This window comes from Diaporthe citri (genome assembly GCF_014595645.1).
Source record: "Diaporthe citri strain NFHF-8-4 chromosome Unknown scaffold_9, whole genome shotgun sequence".
Taxonomy (NCBI): domain Eukaryota; kingdom Fungi; phylum Ascomycota; class Sordariomycetes; order Diaporthales; family Diaporthaceae; genus Diaporthe; species Diaporthe citri.
Genome location: NW_025064854.1, coordinates 773,424 through 790,670, shown reverse-complemented (window position 1 = coordinate 790,670; position 17,247 = coordinate 773,424). Strand labels below are relative to the sequence as shown.

At 44.6% G+C, this 17,247-nt stretch overlaps 4 protein-coding genes across 4 annotated transcripts; 2 read left to right on the top strand and 2 right to left on the bottom strand.

Annotated features, from left to right (window-relative positions):
* Positions 1–28: 28 nt before the first annotated feature.
* INS49_015359 (uncharacterized protein) lies at positions 29–2,026 on the top strand (the record flags this gene model as incomplete). Its single annotated transcript, XM_043176040.1, has 1 exon — positions 29–2,026. One exon carries the CDS (start codon positions 29–31, stop codon positions 2,024–2,026), a length of 1,998 nt encoding a protein of 665 aa, XP_043019495.1.
* Positions 2,027–2,326: 300 nt separating this feature from the next.
* On the bottom strand, positions 2,327–3,919 carry INS49_015358 (uncharacterized protein; the record flags this gene model as incomplete). Its single annotated transcript, XM_043176039.1, has 2 exons — positions 2,327–3,711; positions 3,790–3,919. 2 exons carry the CDS (start codon positions 3,917–3,919, stop codon positions 2,327–2,329), a joined length of 1,515 nt encoding a protein of 504 aa, XP_043019494.1.
* A 2,633-nt stretch (positions 3,920–6,552) lies between these two features.
* INS49_015357 (uncharacterized protein) lies at positions 6,553–8,284 on the top strand (the record flags this gene model as incomplete). Its single annotated transcript, XM_043176038.1, has 4 exons — positions 6,553–6,613; positions 6,689–7,032; positions 7,112–7,507; positions 7,571–8,284. 4 exons carry the CDS (start codon positions 6,553–6,555, stop codon positions 8,282–8,284), a joined length of 1,515 nt encoding a protein of 504 aa, XP_043019493.1.
* Positions 8,285–8,459: 175 nt separating this feature from the next.
* On the bottom strand, positions 8,460–10,093 carry INS49_015356 (uncharacterized protein; the record flags this gene model as incomplete). Its single annotated transcript, XM_043176037.1, has 2 exons — positions 8,460–9,866; positions 9,929–10,093. The coding sequence occupies 2 exons, from the start codon at positions 10,091–10,093 to the stop codon at positions 8,460–8,462; spliced, it is 1,572 nt and encodes a 523-aa protein (XP_043019492.1).
* Between the last annotated feature and the right edge of the window lie 7,154 nt (positions 10,094–17,247).

Genomic DNA, 17,247 nt, shown 5'->3' with positions numbered 1-17,247 from the left:
CGCAATACAACATTTCCCTCTAAGCAACATGTTCTCAGCAGCGTCTCCAAGTGCGCCCGGCTCGAAGCAGCAGTGCAGTGCCGCCTTGCTGAGCAGGCTTGCCAAGGTGCTCCCCAAGGGCCACAAGTTCACCATCAACCACCTCTCCACGCCGCCCACTCGCACTGATGCTCTGTACTCAGCTCCTCCTGATGCGCGTCCCGACCGAACCTACCGCGAATCCCACTTCCTCGCCGTCAGCGTAGATGCGACCGCGAAATTGGCCCCGTCGAGCACGCCCTCGTCGCCCTTGACTCCCGCAGCCCCCCATGATTCCAGTCCAACAGGCAGGCAGGTTTTGGTCCTCGGCCTCGAGATCTACATCTTCACCACGGCCTGGGCGAGCACATTCTTCGTGTCCAAGGCCGACTCGACTGGCTACCTGAGCCTCCTCAACCTGCCCAAGGGGACTCCCTCCCCGATCCGCGAGATCAGCTCTGCGTTCATATCGTATCTTGTCGAGCAGCGGCGTCGCGACAATGTGCAGACCATTGTCAGCCTTTTCGCGAGGGCGCAGAACCAATACCTGTTTCCCGGCAGCGTGGAAAACAAGGACAAGCACGTCCTGGACGACCGAGGACTGGTCAGATGGTGGTGTCGCGTACTCAACTCCATGATGGAAACACAAAACACACACGAGGACAAGATCTTCCGCCCTTCAAACAAGACAGGAAACTGGGAGGATATCAGGGCGTATTTGGTTGTTCCCGGTCTCGACGCCTACGAATTGCGAGCGTTCTTGCCCCGAACACCGTCCGCATCTTCCAATTGGGTCCTCGGTCATCCCCTGGAACGCATCTCGCACTTCGCCAGAGAGTACGACTGGGTCCCACCCAGGTGTCTAGTGCCCAAGTTCCCCGACGATCCAAAGTCGCGCTTTCGCGATGAGCTCGACCTCGAAGCCTCCAAGTCGGCGCAATATGAAGAGAAGGGACTCTGGCGGAGCGCCACAACCATGGATCAGTTCTGGGAGATGATGGCGTTCCGGCAAGAGTGCTCAAGCGGGCACATGACAGGCTTCATTTGGGTTGTGCTTGAACCATATGGCTGGGCCGAGCAGAACACGATAGCGGCCTCGTCGCCTACCAACTCTCTTGTCACGCCAAGTACTTCGTTCGATGGGTCACAAGGAACACAGCCGTCTACTCCCCCAAGAAGGCGAGACGTGCCTTTGGGCTCGACCCCGAAGACGAGCCCTCTCAAAACGGCAATGACCCCGGGCTCAACGCAGCAGACACCCACAAAGCAAAGCCCTTCCAAGAGCAAAGCTAGCGCGAAGGCCAAAAAGCTTGTTCTGAAAGGGCCAATAGTTCCCCGTCTCCCACGCGTCAAAAGGCATGCACGCAACTACGTGCCAGACATACCCGTCTCGACTTCATACTACTACTGGCCTCCAGAGGGGCGAGGAACCCGGATTGCTGCCGAAGCCGATTATAAGAGATCAGTGGACTTGCTGACCAAGCTGGATTTCGAGACCCTGGAGCTGGCCAGTGCGAGTACTAAGAGATGGATCAACGAGGTCGGCGGCGGTCAGAAGTGGGCTATGGAGGTTGTCGGGCGGCGGCCTATCATCGCTGCGCCGAATGCCACGGCATCTACTGCGATCAACAACATGGCAAACCTTGTGCGCAAGAAGGGGCAACCATCTTCAGCGGACGCGGCGAGCGACGACAAGAGTAGCCCTAGTCCGGCGTCCGCCTCTGCATCTTCTGCCTCGGCCCAGGGCGGGGTCACCATGCTCATGGCCAGGAAGAAGCCAAAAAAGGATACGACCCCGCCGCCAGCATCGAGCGAGGAAGCTGCTGCCTCCTCTGTTAACCTGCTCGTCCCCCGAAAGAAGCGCAAGGAGTCCGGCTCCGAAGATTCAGGCCCAGCTGCAAGCGCTGTGGAAGCGACAGGTGGGGACGCCGCGAGTGCGACGAGTGAAACACCGGCTGTGAATACCCTTGGTGGCGGTCTGGTGCGGAAGAAGCCCAAAACGGCTTGAATGGGGTCTTACTTCTTAGCATTGTCTTCTTTTTGGCAGAGGGAACACGTGAAGAGCAAGCAAGCTTGGACTTGGACTCTCAGGAAACTGGTGGATACCCCAAGGCATAAATGGTTTTAAACTGGTGCGGCGTTGCGTATGGGATCATTGGGTATTGGCATATTCGAAAACACAGTTTTTAAGGACCAGTAGGGCCTTAAGTAGACCTGCAGGGAATGAATATCCCTCCGTCCATACATTTATTGCCTTTATGTTGTGTGTGGGTATCTTTAGATGCAGTGAGATTTAATCAGTAAGACCTCACACCCTCCGCCGCTTGGCGCTGGGCTTTTCGCCATCACTCTCGGCCTTGGCCAATTCGGCGAGCTTCGCCTTCACAGACTCGGCCGCCTGCCTCAGCAGGACCTTCTCTCCTATCCTGACGTCCAAGGCCATACGCTGTCGTCTCAGCTTCTGGTCTGCGCCATCAGTACCCTCCTCGTACTGCTTGATATCCTGCTCCAACGTCGTGCCGTACTGCCTGGTCCGCTCGTCCAGCGCCCTGGCGATGGCGGAGTAGATGAGCCTATCCCGGGCGGCCTTGTCAGGCACGGCGTCGGGCTTGACCTTCTTGACGGCTTTCATCACGACCTTGAGCTGCTCCACCAGCTCCTCGGGCGCGCCGGCCGCCTTCTCGACCTCGCTAACTCTGCCCTCAGAGTCCGGGTCCTCGGCCCCGCGCTCGATCACGGACGCCTCCTCCAGCTCATCCTCGTCCAGCGACCCCAGGACCTTTTCCCACTCCTTCGCCGGCAGCGGAAGCTCGGCCCTCAGCGCGGCGAGCACGGTGGGCTCCCACGCGAGGTCGACGAGGTTCCACCGCCTGTGCGCGCGCGTGGTGTAGCCGTACCGCCGGAGCAGCTCGCCGTTGCTCAGGGGCCCGTAGTAGTTGAGGATCTCCTCGCCCGCCTTGATGGGCCGCAGCGAGGTCGCGGTGAGGGCGTGCTCGCCGTGCTCGACGTGCGCGTTGAAGGTCGCGTCCGCGTTGAGGATGTCAGCCATGGGAACCATGCCGAGCATTGTCTTGCCCTCGCGGTCCTCGACCCACTCGTCTTCTTCCTCGGCGTCCTCGGCGTCCTCGTCGTCCTTCTCTTCGTCGTCTTCCTTCTCGAGGTCAAACGCGTACGCCATGATCACGCTGCCCATGCGGAAGGCGAGCTGGACGAGCTCCTCGTCACTCAACTCTGCTGAGCCTTCGGGGAAGAAGACGGCGGGGTGGGCCCTGACGACGGGCAGGATCTTGGTCCGCACCATCTTCTCCGCCTCGTCCTTGCCTACCTTGCCCGCGACGGGGCTGGCCTGCAGCTCGGCCAGCTCATCAGCGGCCCAGAACATGGGCGTGCTGAAGTCGCCGATTGTGGGCAGGACATCCAGGTACGGCCTCCAGGAGGAGCTGGCGCCCTGGAGGTACTCGTAAATGAGGACGAGGATGAGCGAGGTCCACGAGTCTTGGGACGTGTCGGTTACATCGTCGTCCTCGCCATCCTCGGCCTCGGAGTTCATGTCATGGCCAGCCCATTCGTGTTCCTCAGGGGGGCTGAACAGGTCAGGGATCTTGGTGGCCAGTAACGAGGTGTTGGTGCAGATGATGGACTGGCGGGGGATGGTGAAGAGGATGGTGTCCGGGGAAATGTCGGCTTTCGCGACTACGGCAGGGCGTGTAAGTCTCAGCTCGGTTCAGCTCAGCTGGGTTGATCTGCCGCAGCGTGTGCTTGCTTACTCACCTATTCCACGGCCTGCGCCTCTGTCTCTCAGATCTCGAACCTCGATGTCATCGTGGAAGGTGGTGCCGGGTTGTGCCCTGAACCAATTCAAGAATTCGGATGTTTTCTGGTCGAACGTCTGCTGCGTCATGACTGGACGGCGCCACTGCTCAGCTGAGATGAGCAGACCTGTAAACTTGTTTCTGAGATGCTTGTTGCGGTTGCAGTCTCGGTCAGTCAATCCGTCATTAACCAAAGTCGATCGCTCAGCCTCTCCACCAAGGCTGTGCTGCGTGATAGCGAGCAATCGCAAAATTTCAGCGTGTGATGCCCCACATTCTCCCACCCACACTCCCACCTCCCGTTGCTGATCTACAGGGGAGTGCGACGGGGGACAGGGAGGAATAGCCAAGCTTTCAGCGCCAAGGCGGCACATCGATGGGTCAGTGGAGAACGGCTCCAGAGTCGATCTTGGCACCGTTGACCTCCAACCTTGTAAGCCTAGCGAATCTTGATCATCTTGATGGACTTTCATCTCAACCGTCGTCCTCGATGCTCCGCCTGACGACGGGCCTGCCCAGCCATAGCCTGCCCAACGCAGCTCACAGGCCTGTCTAGTCTCGTCTCGTCTCGTCTGTTCGCGGTGCATGACATAGAAAATCATCGCACGCCCAGACGGCCACGAACGAAGCCGTGCCTATCTGCGGAACCCCTGTTCGCCTACGGCCGTCCTGACTGAAGCCATCCTGGAATTCGACATTGCGGGCCCCAAGAGATGAGATGATATAGCCCGGGATGATTCAGCTCTTCGGCAGTTGAGCCAGAGCTGACAGCTCGATGCCACCCAGCGATGCCACCCCTTCCATGCATCTACCGTTTTCTCGCGCCTTCTCCTGTGGCCTGCAGGGCCGCTCATCCCAACCCCTTCATCCCGTCGCCAGCAAGGTGTCTGGCATGACCCGGTGTCCGTTTTGGAAAGGCCCCGTCTTGGCTGTGACGGCGCGGTAATGCTCGACGAGTGAGGTGCTCAAGGTGCCGTCACAGCATTGTTGTTCATTGCCAAGCGACGACAGGCGCGCGTTATTCGCATCGTCGCCGCCATCGCCATCGCCATCGCCATCGCCATCGCCATCGCCGACACCCACGCTGTGGCCTCGTGACACGGGCCATCCTCACCGAGCATGCTGCCCTCCCCTCAGGGCTGGATGAACATCCTCTCTATCTGCAACTACCCCGCAAGACTTTGAGATTACTGAGATGCGCGCATATTGCTTCCAGCTAAAATAGGCCCATCTTGTGGCCCGCGGTATAGCGGATCGCAACTCCGCTCTCCACGCCAGCAGGTTTCTCCTCGGCCACCACTCCCTATTTCCTTTTTGCACTTTTCCCTTTCCCCTTCCGCAGTTGGCAGTCGAGCTTATGGCACCGTTTTTTATCGACGAAAATATGGTTTGCCCTACTATACACGTTGAGTATGTGCATGTCTTGCAGTATATCGACATGGATAATCGCCAAGAGGGATGGAGGTGCCTAACTGCTTCCGCATGTCTGTCGACGGAAACTCCGACAGGCGAGCCATGTGGAGTGTGATACTACCCCAACTCGGTTTCACCCGGCCGCTGCCCTTGTCTCTGCTGTGGCAGTGTGAATGCCGGGGCTCGCCCGGATGTCCGAACAAGCAAGCCATCGCACACCTATGCCGTGCATCCGGCCCTGACGCTGAGTAAACAGGGAACAGCTCACCGATGAAGCAAGCGGCCTCTACTTGTAGGTACTGCAGAACTGCACATTGGGTCCCTCATGAAAAACTTTGCCAAATTCCCAGAGTAACCGGAAAAGACGGGCAGACTTCTGTCAAGCTTCTCATCTGTGCCATGACCGCCCATGGGATGAAGGCAGGGCGACGGGATCTTGCATGAGGGGCCAAAGCTTGTTAAGCCCAGATAATTTCCGATCGGGACACACGGGCTATTTTAGACCTGTTTCTTCGCACTCGGGCAGCGGAAACCGAGCCAGCAGGTGTATGCAGACAGCTCCAATCCATGCGGCGGCAAAGTCTTCTTCCGTACTCCCAATGGCTCGCATGGGCACGCGCTCGTGCTAAAGCACGTCGATCGTTACGCAGCACCCGCTATGCACCATCATAATCATGTGTAAGGTGTGTAGTAGTGCTTGCGTCAAATCTATCTCACCGTCATTCGCGCTCGATCGAACGCCGAGTTAGCAGCGAGTATGGTTTTCTCCAACACCACGCGGCAGCTACGCAGCTACGGTACTAGTGTGCCGGCATCCACAGTGCTCAACCACCGTGGGATCACACCTCGCCTTCACACTTTCTCCCGCAAGATCCCATTGGCGGTACCTAGACTGAACAACCATTGCTCTCATTGCTAACTTTTCGTCCAATACATGTACATGACACCAATGCTACTCTATTCCCAGCGGTGACCTCTTCGGTCTGTCCACACCACCACGCTTGGTGAGGAGTGCAACCAGGTACGCAGTTCAGGTAGCCACCACAGGGGGCTGTGGGAAAACTCGATGGCAACACATGCATCATGACTGTCATAGCGACTCGATGTTTCACTGAGTCTAGAGTGTGATGCGGTACAAGTGTATAAGAGGGCAGCATCTCCATCCATTCTATCATCTGTTTCCCATCATCCCTTCCTCACTCATCGACCCACACTCTTTTGTGCCTTTCCAATCATCCAGTTTAGCAACACCGTCGATCACATATTCTACACATCCATCTTTCTGTATTCAAGATGCCCTCTCGCGGATATGTCCTCACTATGGGCCTCCTCCAGGCTCTGCCCTTCTCCCACGCCATACCGGCACCTCAGTGAGTTTTCCCTTGGCGATGAACTGGCGTCCAACAATCTTTCCTTGTATGGCCCTTACTAACTCATCGATTCAGAATTGGAGACTATGGCGAGAACTCCGGCTCAGTCGGTGGCGTGGACCCCCCGATCCCAAACCGTCACTGCCGCTTCCGGCTCCCTGTACGGCAACGAGGACCTCCTCGGCGGCAACGCTCCCCTCCCGGATGTCAACTCCGAGTCAGCTGTCGTTGAGAACCCAGAGTACGTGAACGGCCAGTCTGCAGACAGGAAGCTGGGCCTATACCTCGACTTCAACAGTGTCGAGGCCCCCCAGCCCGAGAGGGGAGGCTATGGCGCCACCGACCCCGGCCCGCGGACCTACTACTACGAGAAGATCAACCCCGATGTCTACGCCATCCCCGGCACCGACAGCGGCGACGTTCCCCAGGCCATGTGGCCCCTGGGCATGTCGCACAACCGCGCCGGCTCCGACCCCGGCGCCGGCTGGGCGCCAGCAGAATCAAGACGTCCTGCCCTCTGCCACCGCCATGGCCGGCGTGGACATGAGGCTGGGCCCCAACGCCTACCGTGAGCTCCACTGGCACACGGCCAATGAGTGGTCGCTGATGCTAAAGGGCTGCGTGCGTGTTTCCACGGTCAACGAGGATGGAGCGACTGATGTCGACGATGTCTGTGCCGGTGATGTCTGGTTCTTCCCTTCGGGCGTTCCTCACAGCATCCAGGCCTTCGACGAGGGGTGCGAGTTCCTGCTCGTCTTCGACGACGGTGCCTTCTCTGAGGACGAGACCTTCCTCCTGTCCGAGATGATGGCACGTACTCCTGTGAGCGTTCTGTCCAAGAACTTCAAGGCGGATGCCAGCGCGTTCAAGAACATTCCACAGGATGAGCTATACGTAAGTCCTCACTATGCTTCTGTTCCCCCGCCAATGAATCAAGGACTAATCTCGACACAATAGATCTTCAACGGCACGCCCCAGCCCAAGGAGATTGACGACACCCAGAACCTGACCTCATCCGCCGGCTCGCTCGACGGCACCTCCAACTCGTACACCTACCACTGGTCCGAGCAGAAGCCCTACGAGACCCCCGGCGGCTCCGTCAAGATCCTCGACCCGACCACCTTCCCCATCGCGTCCAACTTCGCCGCCGCCCTCGTGGTCGTGCAGCCGGGCGCCATGCGCGAGATCCACTGGCACACGACCTCGCCCGAGTGGAACTACTTCCTGCAGGGCTCCGCGCGCATCACCGTCTTCAAGGCGCCCGAGGCGGCCCGCACCTTTGACTTCACGGCCGGCGGCGTGGGCTACATCCCCCAGGCGGCCAGCCACTACGTCGAGAACACGGGCACCGAGGACGTCATCTTCCTCGAGGTCCTCCAGGCGCCCAAGTTCTCCGACGTCAGCGCCGCGCAGTGGCTCGCCCTGACGCCCAAGCAGGTCGTCCAGGACCACCTCAAGCTGCCTGAGGGCATGTGGGAGAGCCTCCCCAAGGAGAAGGAGTACATCAAGCAGGGCCCTCTCAACATGACTTCGCTGGCGACCGCATCCCTCGACAGCGGTGACGCCCCCGCTGCGACCCCGAGCGCGAGCGCGGCCCCGTCTGCTGCTGCGAGGAGCGTCAAGGCTGGAGGTGTCGAGGAGACCAAGAGGGAGGTCACCTTCTTTGCTTAATTGTAATTGAAAAGGGACAACAGTTGGATGTTTGACAACTAGGGGGTTTATTTGTACATATCAATATTCAGAGCGAATTTTGTTGGGCCAGCCGAGGTGTTTTGCTTTACATAGACGTGCGACCTGAAATTAAATGATTTACGATGCATTTTAAACTACCGTCAATCCGATATGGTTACGTGAATGAATCCCTCTCAGGGCGACCCTGATCACTCCTGTCCTCCTCCCTCCTCTCAAACCAAAGCCTAATCTCCCTCCCCTTCCACATCAATATCAAAATAGGTATGAAACCAAGCACGCTCCCCCATATGACAAATAACAAGAATGCAAACTGATATCCAATCCTCTGACAAAGCAACACCACATAGAACGCAAACGTCATCCCAAATATCTGCCTAAGGAAATTAAAGAACGTCGCAACGTCCCCACCCCGCTCGCGGTAGCAGTCAATACTATAAGTATAGCACGTCGTCGCGATCGGCTGCAAGCCAAACACGCTCAGCCCCATCCCGAACAGCGGCACGAACCAGTGCGTCCGGTACTCGATGGTGAAGCCGTAGACGAGCAGGCCCACGGGGAGCAGCGCCGCCCCCGTCCAGATCGCCTGCAGCCGCGCCTCGGGCGCCGGGTTGACGCCGCCGAGGCGGCGCCGCGCGCGCTTCACGATGGCGTCGAGGATCACGCCGGCCACGCTCTCGCCTAGCACCCCGCCGACGGTCAGCGCGCCGCCGTACGCGAGCCCGATCTCGAGCGTGTCCCAGCCGAAGCGCTCCTTGAAGATGGCGGCCACGGTCACGGCGGGCAAGATGCTGCCGAAGCCGTACTGCGCGGCATAGTAGGCTGCTGGGAAGAGGACGGACGGGTACTGGGCCATGCGGAGGGCGGGCCAGACGAAGTCGCCGAGGCGCAGTCTGAGGCCTGGGAAGGGCCCTGCGTACGGTTTGAGGCGGGCGACGTAGCCCTTGATCCCTAGAGAGGACGTCTCCCTCTCCCTTCTGTCCGCCGGCGCTGTGTGCGTCAGGTCGTCGGTGTCGCGCACGTAGAGCGTCTCGGGTAAGCCTATGAGGATCACAAGAAACATGACACCGTCCAAAATGGCCGTAAATTTGAAGATCCAGCGCCACCCAAGAAACTGACCCACGAGCCCACCCAGGATAGGCGCGATATGAGCACCCGTTGTCAGGATCACCGTGAACAACCCCATGGCCCGCCCTCTTTCGTGGAAGAAGAAGCAGTCGACCACCGTGCTCGGCCCCAGGGCCATAGCTGCCGGGAAGAGACCATTCACGACGCGGGCGCCGATGAGCTGGCCGTAGGTGCGTGCGTACGCGGATCCGAGGATAGAGACGAAGCCCAGCAGCGTGGTGAAGAGGTAGATGGGTCTTCGCCCGTAGACATTCGCCAGGGGCACCCAGAGGAATGGGCCGATTCCATTGAGGGTAATGACGGCGGTTGTCTGGTAGGAGGCTTGGACGATGGTGATGTCGAGGTCACGGGCGAGCTGGCTGTAGGCCGGGTTGGTGATGGCTGTGTTGATGGTGTCGAGGGCGGCGAGGAGGCAGACTTGTATCAGTACTGCGACCTGCAGGATGTCAGTAAAAAGGTCCCTCATGGTCATTCAATATGAGGTCTACCGATACTTACTTTGAGTGAGAGAGCCCAATTCAGAGGGTCTTTCGGGTCGTCAGAAGGACGAGGCAGGAACGTATCCCGGTCATGGTCAAGGACTTGGTCATTCCTCTCGAAACTTTCATTTCCATCGAGCCCCGACTTCTCCACAGCCACAGTGCCCGTCTGTAAAGATGCCATGACCACCTTGTTCTGAGCACAATCCTGACTTTGTGCTATCAACTTGGCCGGACACTAGAGTGGCTTGTTACAAGGGCCAAGAGACGAGAGTTCAGAAGCACATATTGTTGGAATATTCTAGATATCTAGGCTATTATTAATACGGGATATCCTTTTCCCCATATGTTTGCCACTGTATGAAGGATAATAATTATAAATAGGGGCCTTCCCTCCCGTAGAATAAACGTTAGCTAGCCTAATAGACTAAGCATTTAACGCTATTATTTTAAAGGTTATAAGCTCCGGAGCTTACCTAAAACGGCAATGCTAACCCGATACGGAAAATATATATTACGTAATACCCTTAATCGCCACCACTTCTCAAACCTTTTAAATAAATAAGCTTTATACTTTAAGATAAACTTTTTAATTAATTACTTAATTAAGCTAATTAATAAGCTCTTAACTAATTAAATTACCTTATTTAACGTTATAAATTAACCTTATCTCCTAACTTAAAGCCCATATATATAAAAACCATATCTTATTTACCTAAACACTTAATTATTTCTTTATTAATACTTAACCTACTTATATAATTTATATATTATTTAAGAGCCCTTATTAAGAATAATAAGATTATTTCTTTAGATTTTAAAAACTATACTAAATTAATACTAAAAACGTGAATTTTAATGGATTTATAATAATTCTTAAACTCCCTTAGAAATATTTAACTATATCTTAACCATTTTTAATTTATAATACTTTAAAAATATATTATTTAAAAGCCCTTTTTCTTTTCTTTATAATTATATTATCTTAATACTTATATTTTTATTTCTTAATTTATTAAACTTATTTAAAATTTATTATATCTTTTTCTTTATTATTTTAATTATCTTAATAAATACTTTATTTATTTACCTTAAAATAGCATTTCTTAATAAGTATAATATTTTATTTTTTAATGAAATGAAAAATTATATATATTAAAGCATTAAAATCTAAGCTTAGCTTAAAAAAGAAAATATTATTAGGAATAATCTTAAGAATCTTTTTTAAGGCTTATCTTTAGCTTAAAATAAAAGAGCCCTTATTAATATTAAACTTATATATAAGTAGGAGCTTATTATATTTATAAAAAATATAAATAGTGCTTAAAAAGTATAGGATATACTTAAATCTTATTATAAATTCTTTAAGTTTATAAGTTAATATTTACTTTATAAAGAGTTCTTTAATATTAATTTTAATAATTTTAAAATTATGGAAGAATATATTAATAAGCTAAAGCTTTTTTTAAAGGATTTAAAGGCTAATAATATAATTTTTCTTAAATATATTATAATTAGTTAAATTTTCTATAGCTTAAATAATAAATATATTGGCTTTATTTAAAATATAACTTAGAGTTTTAAAAAAGATTTAAATGCTTATATAGTTAAATTTCTTTTTTTAGCTTATTAAATGAAAGCAAAGGTAAATTCTTTAAATTATTTGCAAAAGCTTTATATATAAAAGGTAAGAAAGATAAGAAAAAGATTATTATATGCCTTAATTGTAAAAGAAAGGGTTATATTTAAGAAAATTGCTATTTCCTTTATTTAAATAAGGTATTTGTTAGTTGGAAAATAAATAAATAAAGAAAAGAAAAGGAAAAAATTACTTTTTTAAGAAAGAATATAAGTTAAGAGAAATAAGAGAAAATATAAGAGCAATTCTTAGCTTTATTAGCTAGCATAAAGTTTCCTATGGCTTTAAAAGGCGCTTAAAAAGAATTTATAGCCTATATGGCTATAAATAATTTAATAGAAAATACTAAATATAATAAATATTTATTAAATTTTTTATAACTCTTTTTTAATAACTTAATGGAAATTAAGGTAAATAACCCTATATATACCTTATATATATATAATAATAATAACAGCTAATAATAATAAATTTATAGGAAATTAATAATATATAAATTCCGTAGAAATAACCGTAAATACTACTGTAAATATAATAAGTTTTAAAGATATATGCCTCTTTAATACTATATATATAACTAATAAAACCGTAAAATGGGGTGATATAAATATTATATTTATAAATAAAATAGGGGACTTAATAATTAAGTTTTTAGAAATAAATATTATAAATAAATTCTTTAATATATATTATACGCCTTTTTTAGGTTTAAATATATTTAATTATAAGTATATAAATAATAAAATTAAATTAAAATTAAAAGGAAATATTATTAAACTATAATTTTAAGGAATAAATAAGCTAATAACTTAAGGATATTAAAAAAACGGCTTATACTTTATGAAAATTAATATAATAAAATAAATAAATAAGCTTAAATATACCTTTTAAAAAATATATATAACTTAATAAAATTTAAATATAAATAATAAAAATAAAGAAGAGATATATAAATAGTATTATAAACTAGGTTATATAAATATCCAAGCTTTAGAAATATTTCTTTAAAAATATAAAATAAATATATTAATAAGTAAACCTATTTAAGAATATATAAGTAATTATAAAGTATGCTTAAAAGCTAAGTATATAATTAAAATAAATAAGATTAGCCTAAATAACTAAGTATATAATATACTTAAAAGAGTATATAATGATATAAGCGGTCCCTTAAAACCTATATATGATAAATATAAATATTATATATTATTCCTTAATAAAAGAACTTAATATTTAAAAGTTTCTTTGCTTAAAAATAAAGATAAAGCATTAGAAGCTTTTAATAACTATAAAAATAAGGCAGAAAATAAATATAATAAAAGAATAAAAGAATTCTTTACTAATAATAAAGGTGAATATATAAATAAAAGATTTAAAATCTTATTAAATAAATACTTTATAACTTACCATATAACGCCCCCATATATAAAAGAACTAAATGGCTTAATAGAAAGACTAAATTTAATCATAATGAATAAAGTTAAAAGCCTTTTATATACGGTAAATCTGCCTATATATTTATGGGGAGAAGCAATAAAATATGCTATATATTTATATAATATTACACCCTATAAAAGCCTAAGGTATAAGTGCCCTTATAAGGTAATAAATAAAAAGAAGCCCTATATAAACAACTTAAAATTATAGGGATTTATTGTATATTTTCAAAATAATAATTATAAAACTAAATTAAAACCTAGAAATAAAAAGGGCATATTATTAAATATAATCCCAGAATTAAATATATATCAAGTATGGAATATAAATAATAAAAAGCTTATATTAGTTCGGGATGTCCGGATATTAAAAGGGCAATATATAAATAATAACGATATTAATAATAATAATAATAATAATAATAATAATAATAATAATAATAATAATAATGATATATATATATTCCTAGAATTATAAGAATAAAGGGAAGAAAATAAGGAAGTAAATTTTCCTTTTATTTTAAATAAGATAATAGTTTAAGGGAATTTAAAAGACTATATATATATTATACAAGACATACTATTAAATAACTAAATATTTATATTAAATTCCTAAGAAAATATATTAAAATACTGCTTAACTGCAGCTAATATTAATGAATTCTCTTCTTTAAAAGAGGTATTAAATAGCTTAGAAAAACCCCTATGGGTTAAATTTATGCTAAATGAAATATATAGTTTATAAGAATAAAATACTTATATAATAATGGATTTACTACCCGGCCGTATGGCTTTAGGGGGAAATGGGTATATAAAAAGAAATTTATAAATAACCTAGTTATTATAAAGCCTAGTTGGGTAGTAAATAATGAGAATAATATTAGATTTAAATTTAGATGGGTTATTTAGGGATATAACTAAAAATTAGGCATAGATTATTTAGAGACTTTTTCTATAGTCTGCCGCCTTGAGACTTATATTATGCTATTAATAATAGCTATAAATAAAGGATATTTTATATTTAATTATGACGTTAAAAACGCATTTCTATACTTTAATATTGATTTTAAAATATATATAAAATTACCTGTATATATATATAATAAACCGAAATATAAAAATAAAGTTGCAAAATTAAATAAAGCTTTATATGGGTTAAAATAATTACTTATGCTTTGGTATAAATACTTAAAAAATATATTAATTAAGCTAGGATTTATTGTTTGCCTATATGATGAAGGGGTATTTATATACCTTAATAAATAAATTATATTTATATGTTATGTAAATGATATTATCGTTATAGGACCTAATAATAATGATATAAATTTAATAATTAATAAATTATATAAAAATATAAAACTAGATTTTTAAGGAGATTTAATAGATTTCCTTGGCAGCGATATATATATAAATAGAGAAGATAAATAAATAATTATAAACTAAAATAGATATATGGATAAAATATTAAAAAGATTTAATATAAAAAAAAAGGTTGAGAAAAAGGAAATAATCCCTTAATTTATACCATATACCCCTAATAGAAAATTAGAAAAATACACTAATTAAGCTGATAAAAATACTATAGAATTATATTAGCAATAAATAGGGTTTATATTATATGCTAGCTTAAAAATAAGGCTAGATTTAATTTATTTTATAAACGAGTTAGCTAGATATATGGCAAACTCAGGACCAGAGCATATAAAAGAATTAAATAAAATATGGGGATATATATATAAATTCCCATATATATCTAAAGTATATAATTGCTCTGGAAATAATTTATAATTAATAGGCTATATAGATTTAAACTAGGGTAACGATATATTTACTGGAAAAAGCACCTTTAGTTATATATTTAGCTTATATAATATTAATAATAATAATAATAATAATAATAATAATAAAATAAATCCCATAAGCTGGAATTCTTAGCTATAAAAAACACCAGCACTTTCCTCTGTGGAAGCAGAATATATGGCTTTAAGAGAAGCCATAAAAGAAGCTAAATATTTATATAATTTACTTGAATATTTTAATAATAATTTAAATACTGGCTTTAATCTCAAGCCCCCTACTATATATATAGATAATAATGGGGCTAAGAAATTAGCTAAAAATACTTTATTTTATAAAAGAACTAAATATATAAATATTGCATATTATTATATAAGAGAAGCAATAAAAAATAATAAAGTAATATTAACATATATAAATTTTAAATAAAATTTAGCAAACTGGCTTATAAAATTAATAAACAAATTATATTATAAAGAGTTTAAAGAAAAGTATAGTTTAATAAAAAAATAATATAAAAATATTAAGCCAGAAAATAGGGAGATTTTTTATTTATATTATAATGCGTGCAAAATAAATCAAGGTATTTACTCTTTAATAATTAGGGTTAAGATTTTTTCCTTTACTTATAAAATATATAAATAAATAAAGCGAACTTAATTATATATATATATAATATTACCTTAAATACTGGAGGTTTTCCCTTAAAAGAAATAATTAAAATAATAAAGGTTTTTCCTAAAAAATAAGCGTTACTTACACGGCCTATATATACCATATATACACACAGTTACAATATACCTACACTGCGTTTATATACGTTTAATTCTACACAGAAAACGTATTTCCGTAGTATATATAGTATAAATAAAATGACGTATAACTTTAATGTATAAAAATGCCGTGATATACCGTAGCCATTATAAAATAACTAGTGAATCCCATATAAAACCATAATCTGATATGTAATACCCTACTGGCTACAAGTTCAAGTCTAAGTGACAGCAAATTTTTGGGTTTTTTGCCTAAATATATAAACACTTAATAAGTGAGTTTTTCCCCTTTTATAAGGTTTTCTCACTATATAACTAAATATTCCTCTTTTATAAACTAAATCCCTTATATATATAAAATAAAATAAATAAAATAAAAATAAATAAAAGGGAATTAGTTTAAGGGGGGCTGTTGGAATATTCTAGATATCTAGGCTATTATTAATACGGGATATCCTTTTCCCCATACGTTTGCCACTGTATGGAGGATAATAACTATAAATAGGGGCCTTCCCTCCCGTAGAATAGACGTTAGCTAGCCTAATAGACTAAGCATCCAACGCTATTATTTCAGACATATCAGTTACAGATGTTTCCAAAGAAAAGAAACACTATGATACAACGGGTGTGCGAATAATTCGGCAGCATTCTAAAAGACGAAATGTATGACCAGATGGCCGGCGGCGATAATCGAGACCCCGCATCGCGAGTCCGGCGCGATGACGACGACTTTTCGGGAATGGTATCCCCCAGACGATGGAAGCCGGACATAAATACATGAGAAGTATGGTGCCCTTCCTGGCTCTTCATTTCGGCGTACCATGCCTGTGCGTAATGGTCTTTGAAGCTGGGTGTTTATAATGGCAAAACTTAGATGGCAGCAGGAATTATGCCGTATCGAATTTTGAGAAGCAGACGACGAACCTGATCGACCGAGTAGAGGTTTCTCGACTAATTCTACAACGTTTCCAACGGTATCGATCCGCCAACATTTCTGAATCGACGGAACCCGTAGGTATCATGCAAGCAAAGCAGTTCAACCTACTCGACTAAATTATCAGTCTCGTAGCTCATTCAGATAACACTTACCATTAATACGGTGAACAGCTCGCCCCACCTAGACCAAGGATTGACTGTCCACGTGTAAGAATTCTTATAAGCTCTCTACTCTGCACCCTCCTAGCATTTTTGCATTCTTAGACCACGTTCATAACTGGCTCACATAATTTTGAAGTCTTCTTTAAACCCTCGCTCGGGGCAGGTTTGCTTCCACCTATTTCTAGTAGCGGAGGAGGGACAAGTTCATCATCTTTGTCTTTTGCCTCACCACGCCTACCTATCAAGATTCATCTTCACCTCTACTCTTAATAAGGTTATGCCCCAATCCTAGTCCGCGAAATCTGATAAAAACCTCAAGATGTATGGTAGGTTATCGGTCAAGACTTTCCTGTCCAGAAATTCAAACAATTCAAGTCTGGATGCTCGAAGCTTTGTCTTTCGCGGAAGGAGTGTTAGCTTGTTAACCTGAGAGAATATTGAAGATGGGGCAGTGAGCAAAGGAATGGCAGGGTACATTCGACGGCAAAAAAGTCAAACGGGTAAGAATATGGATATGACATCTCAAAACTCACAGAGAGAGAGAGAGACTGAGAAGGGAAACTCTGCAGTGCGAACCGCTGACCGTCCTCCC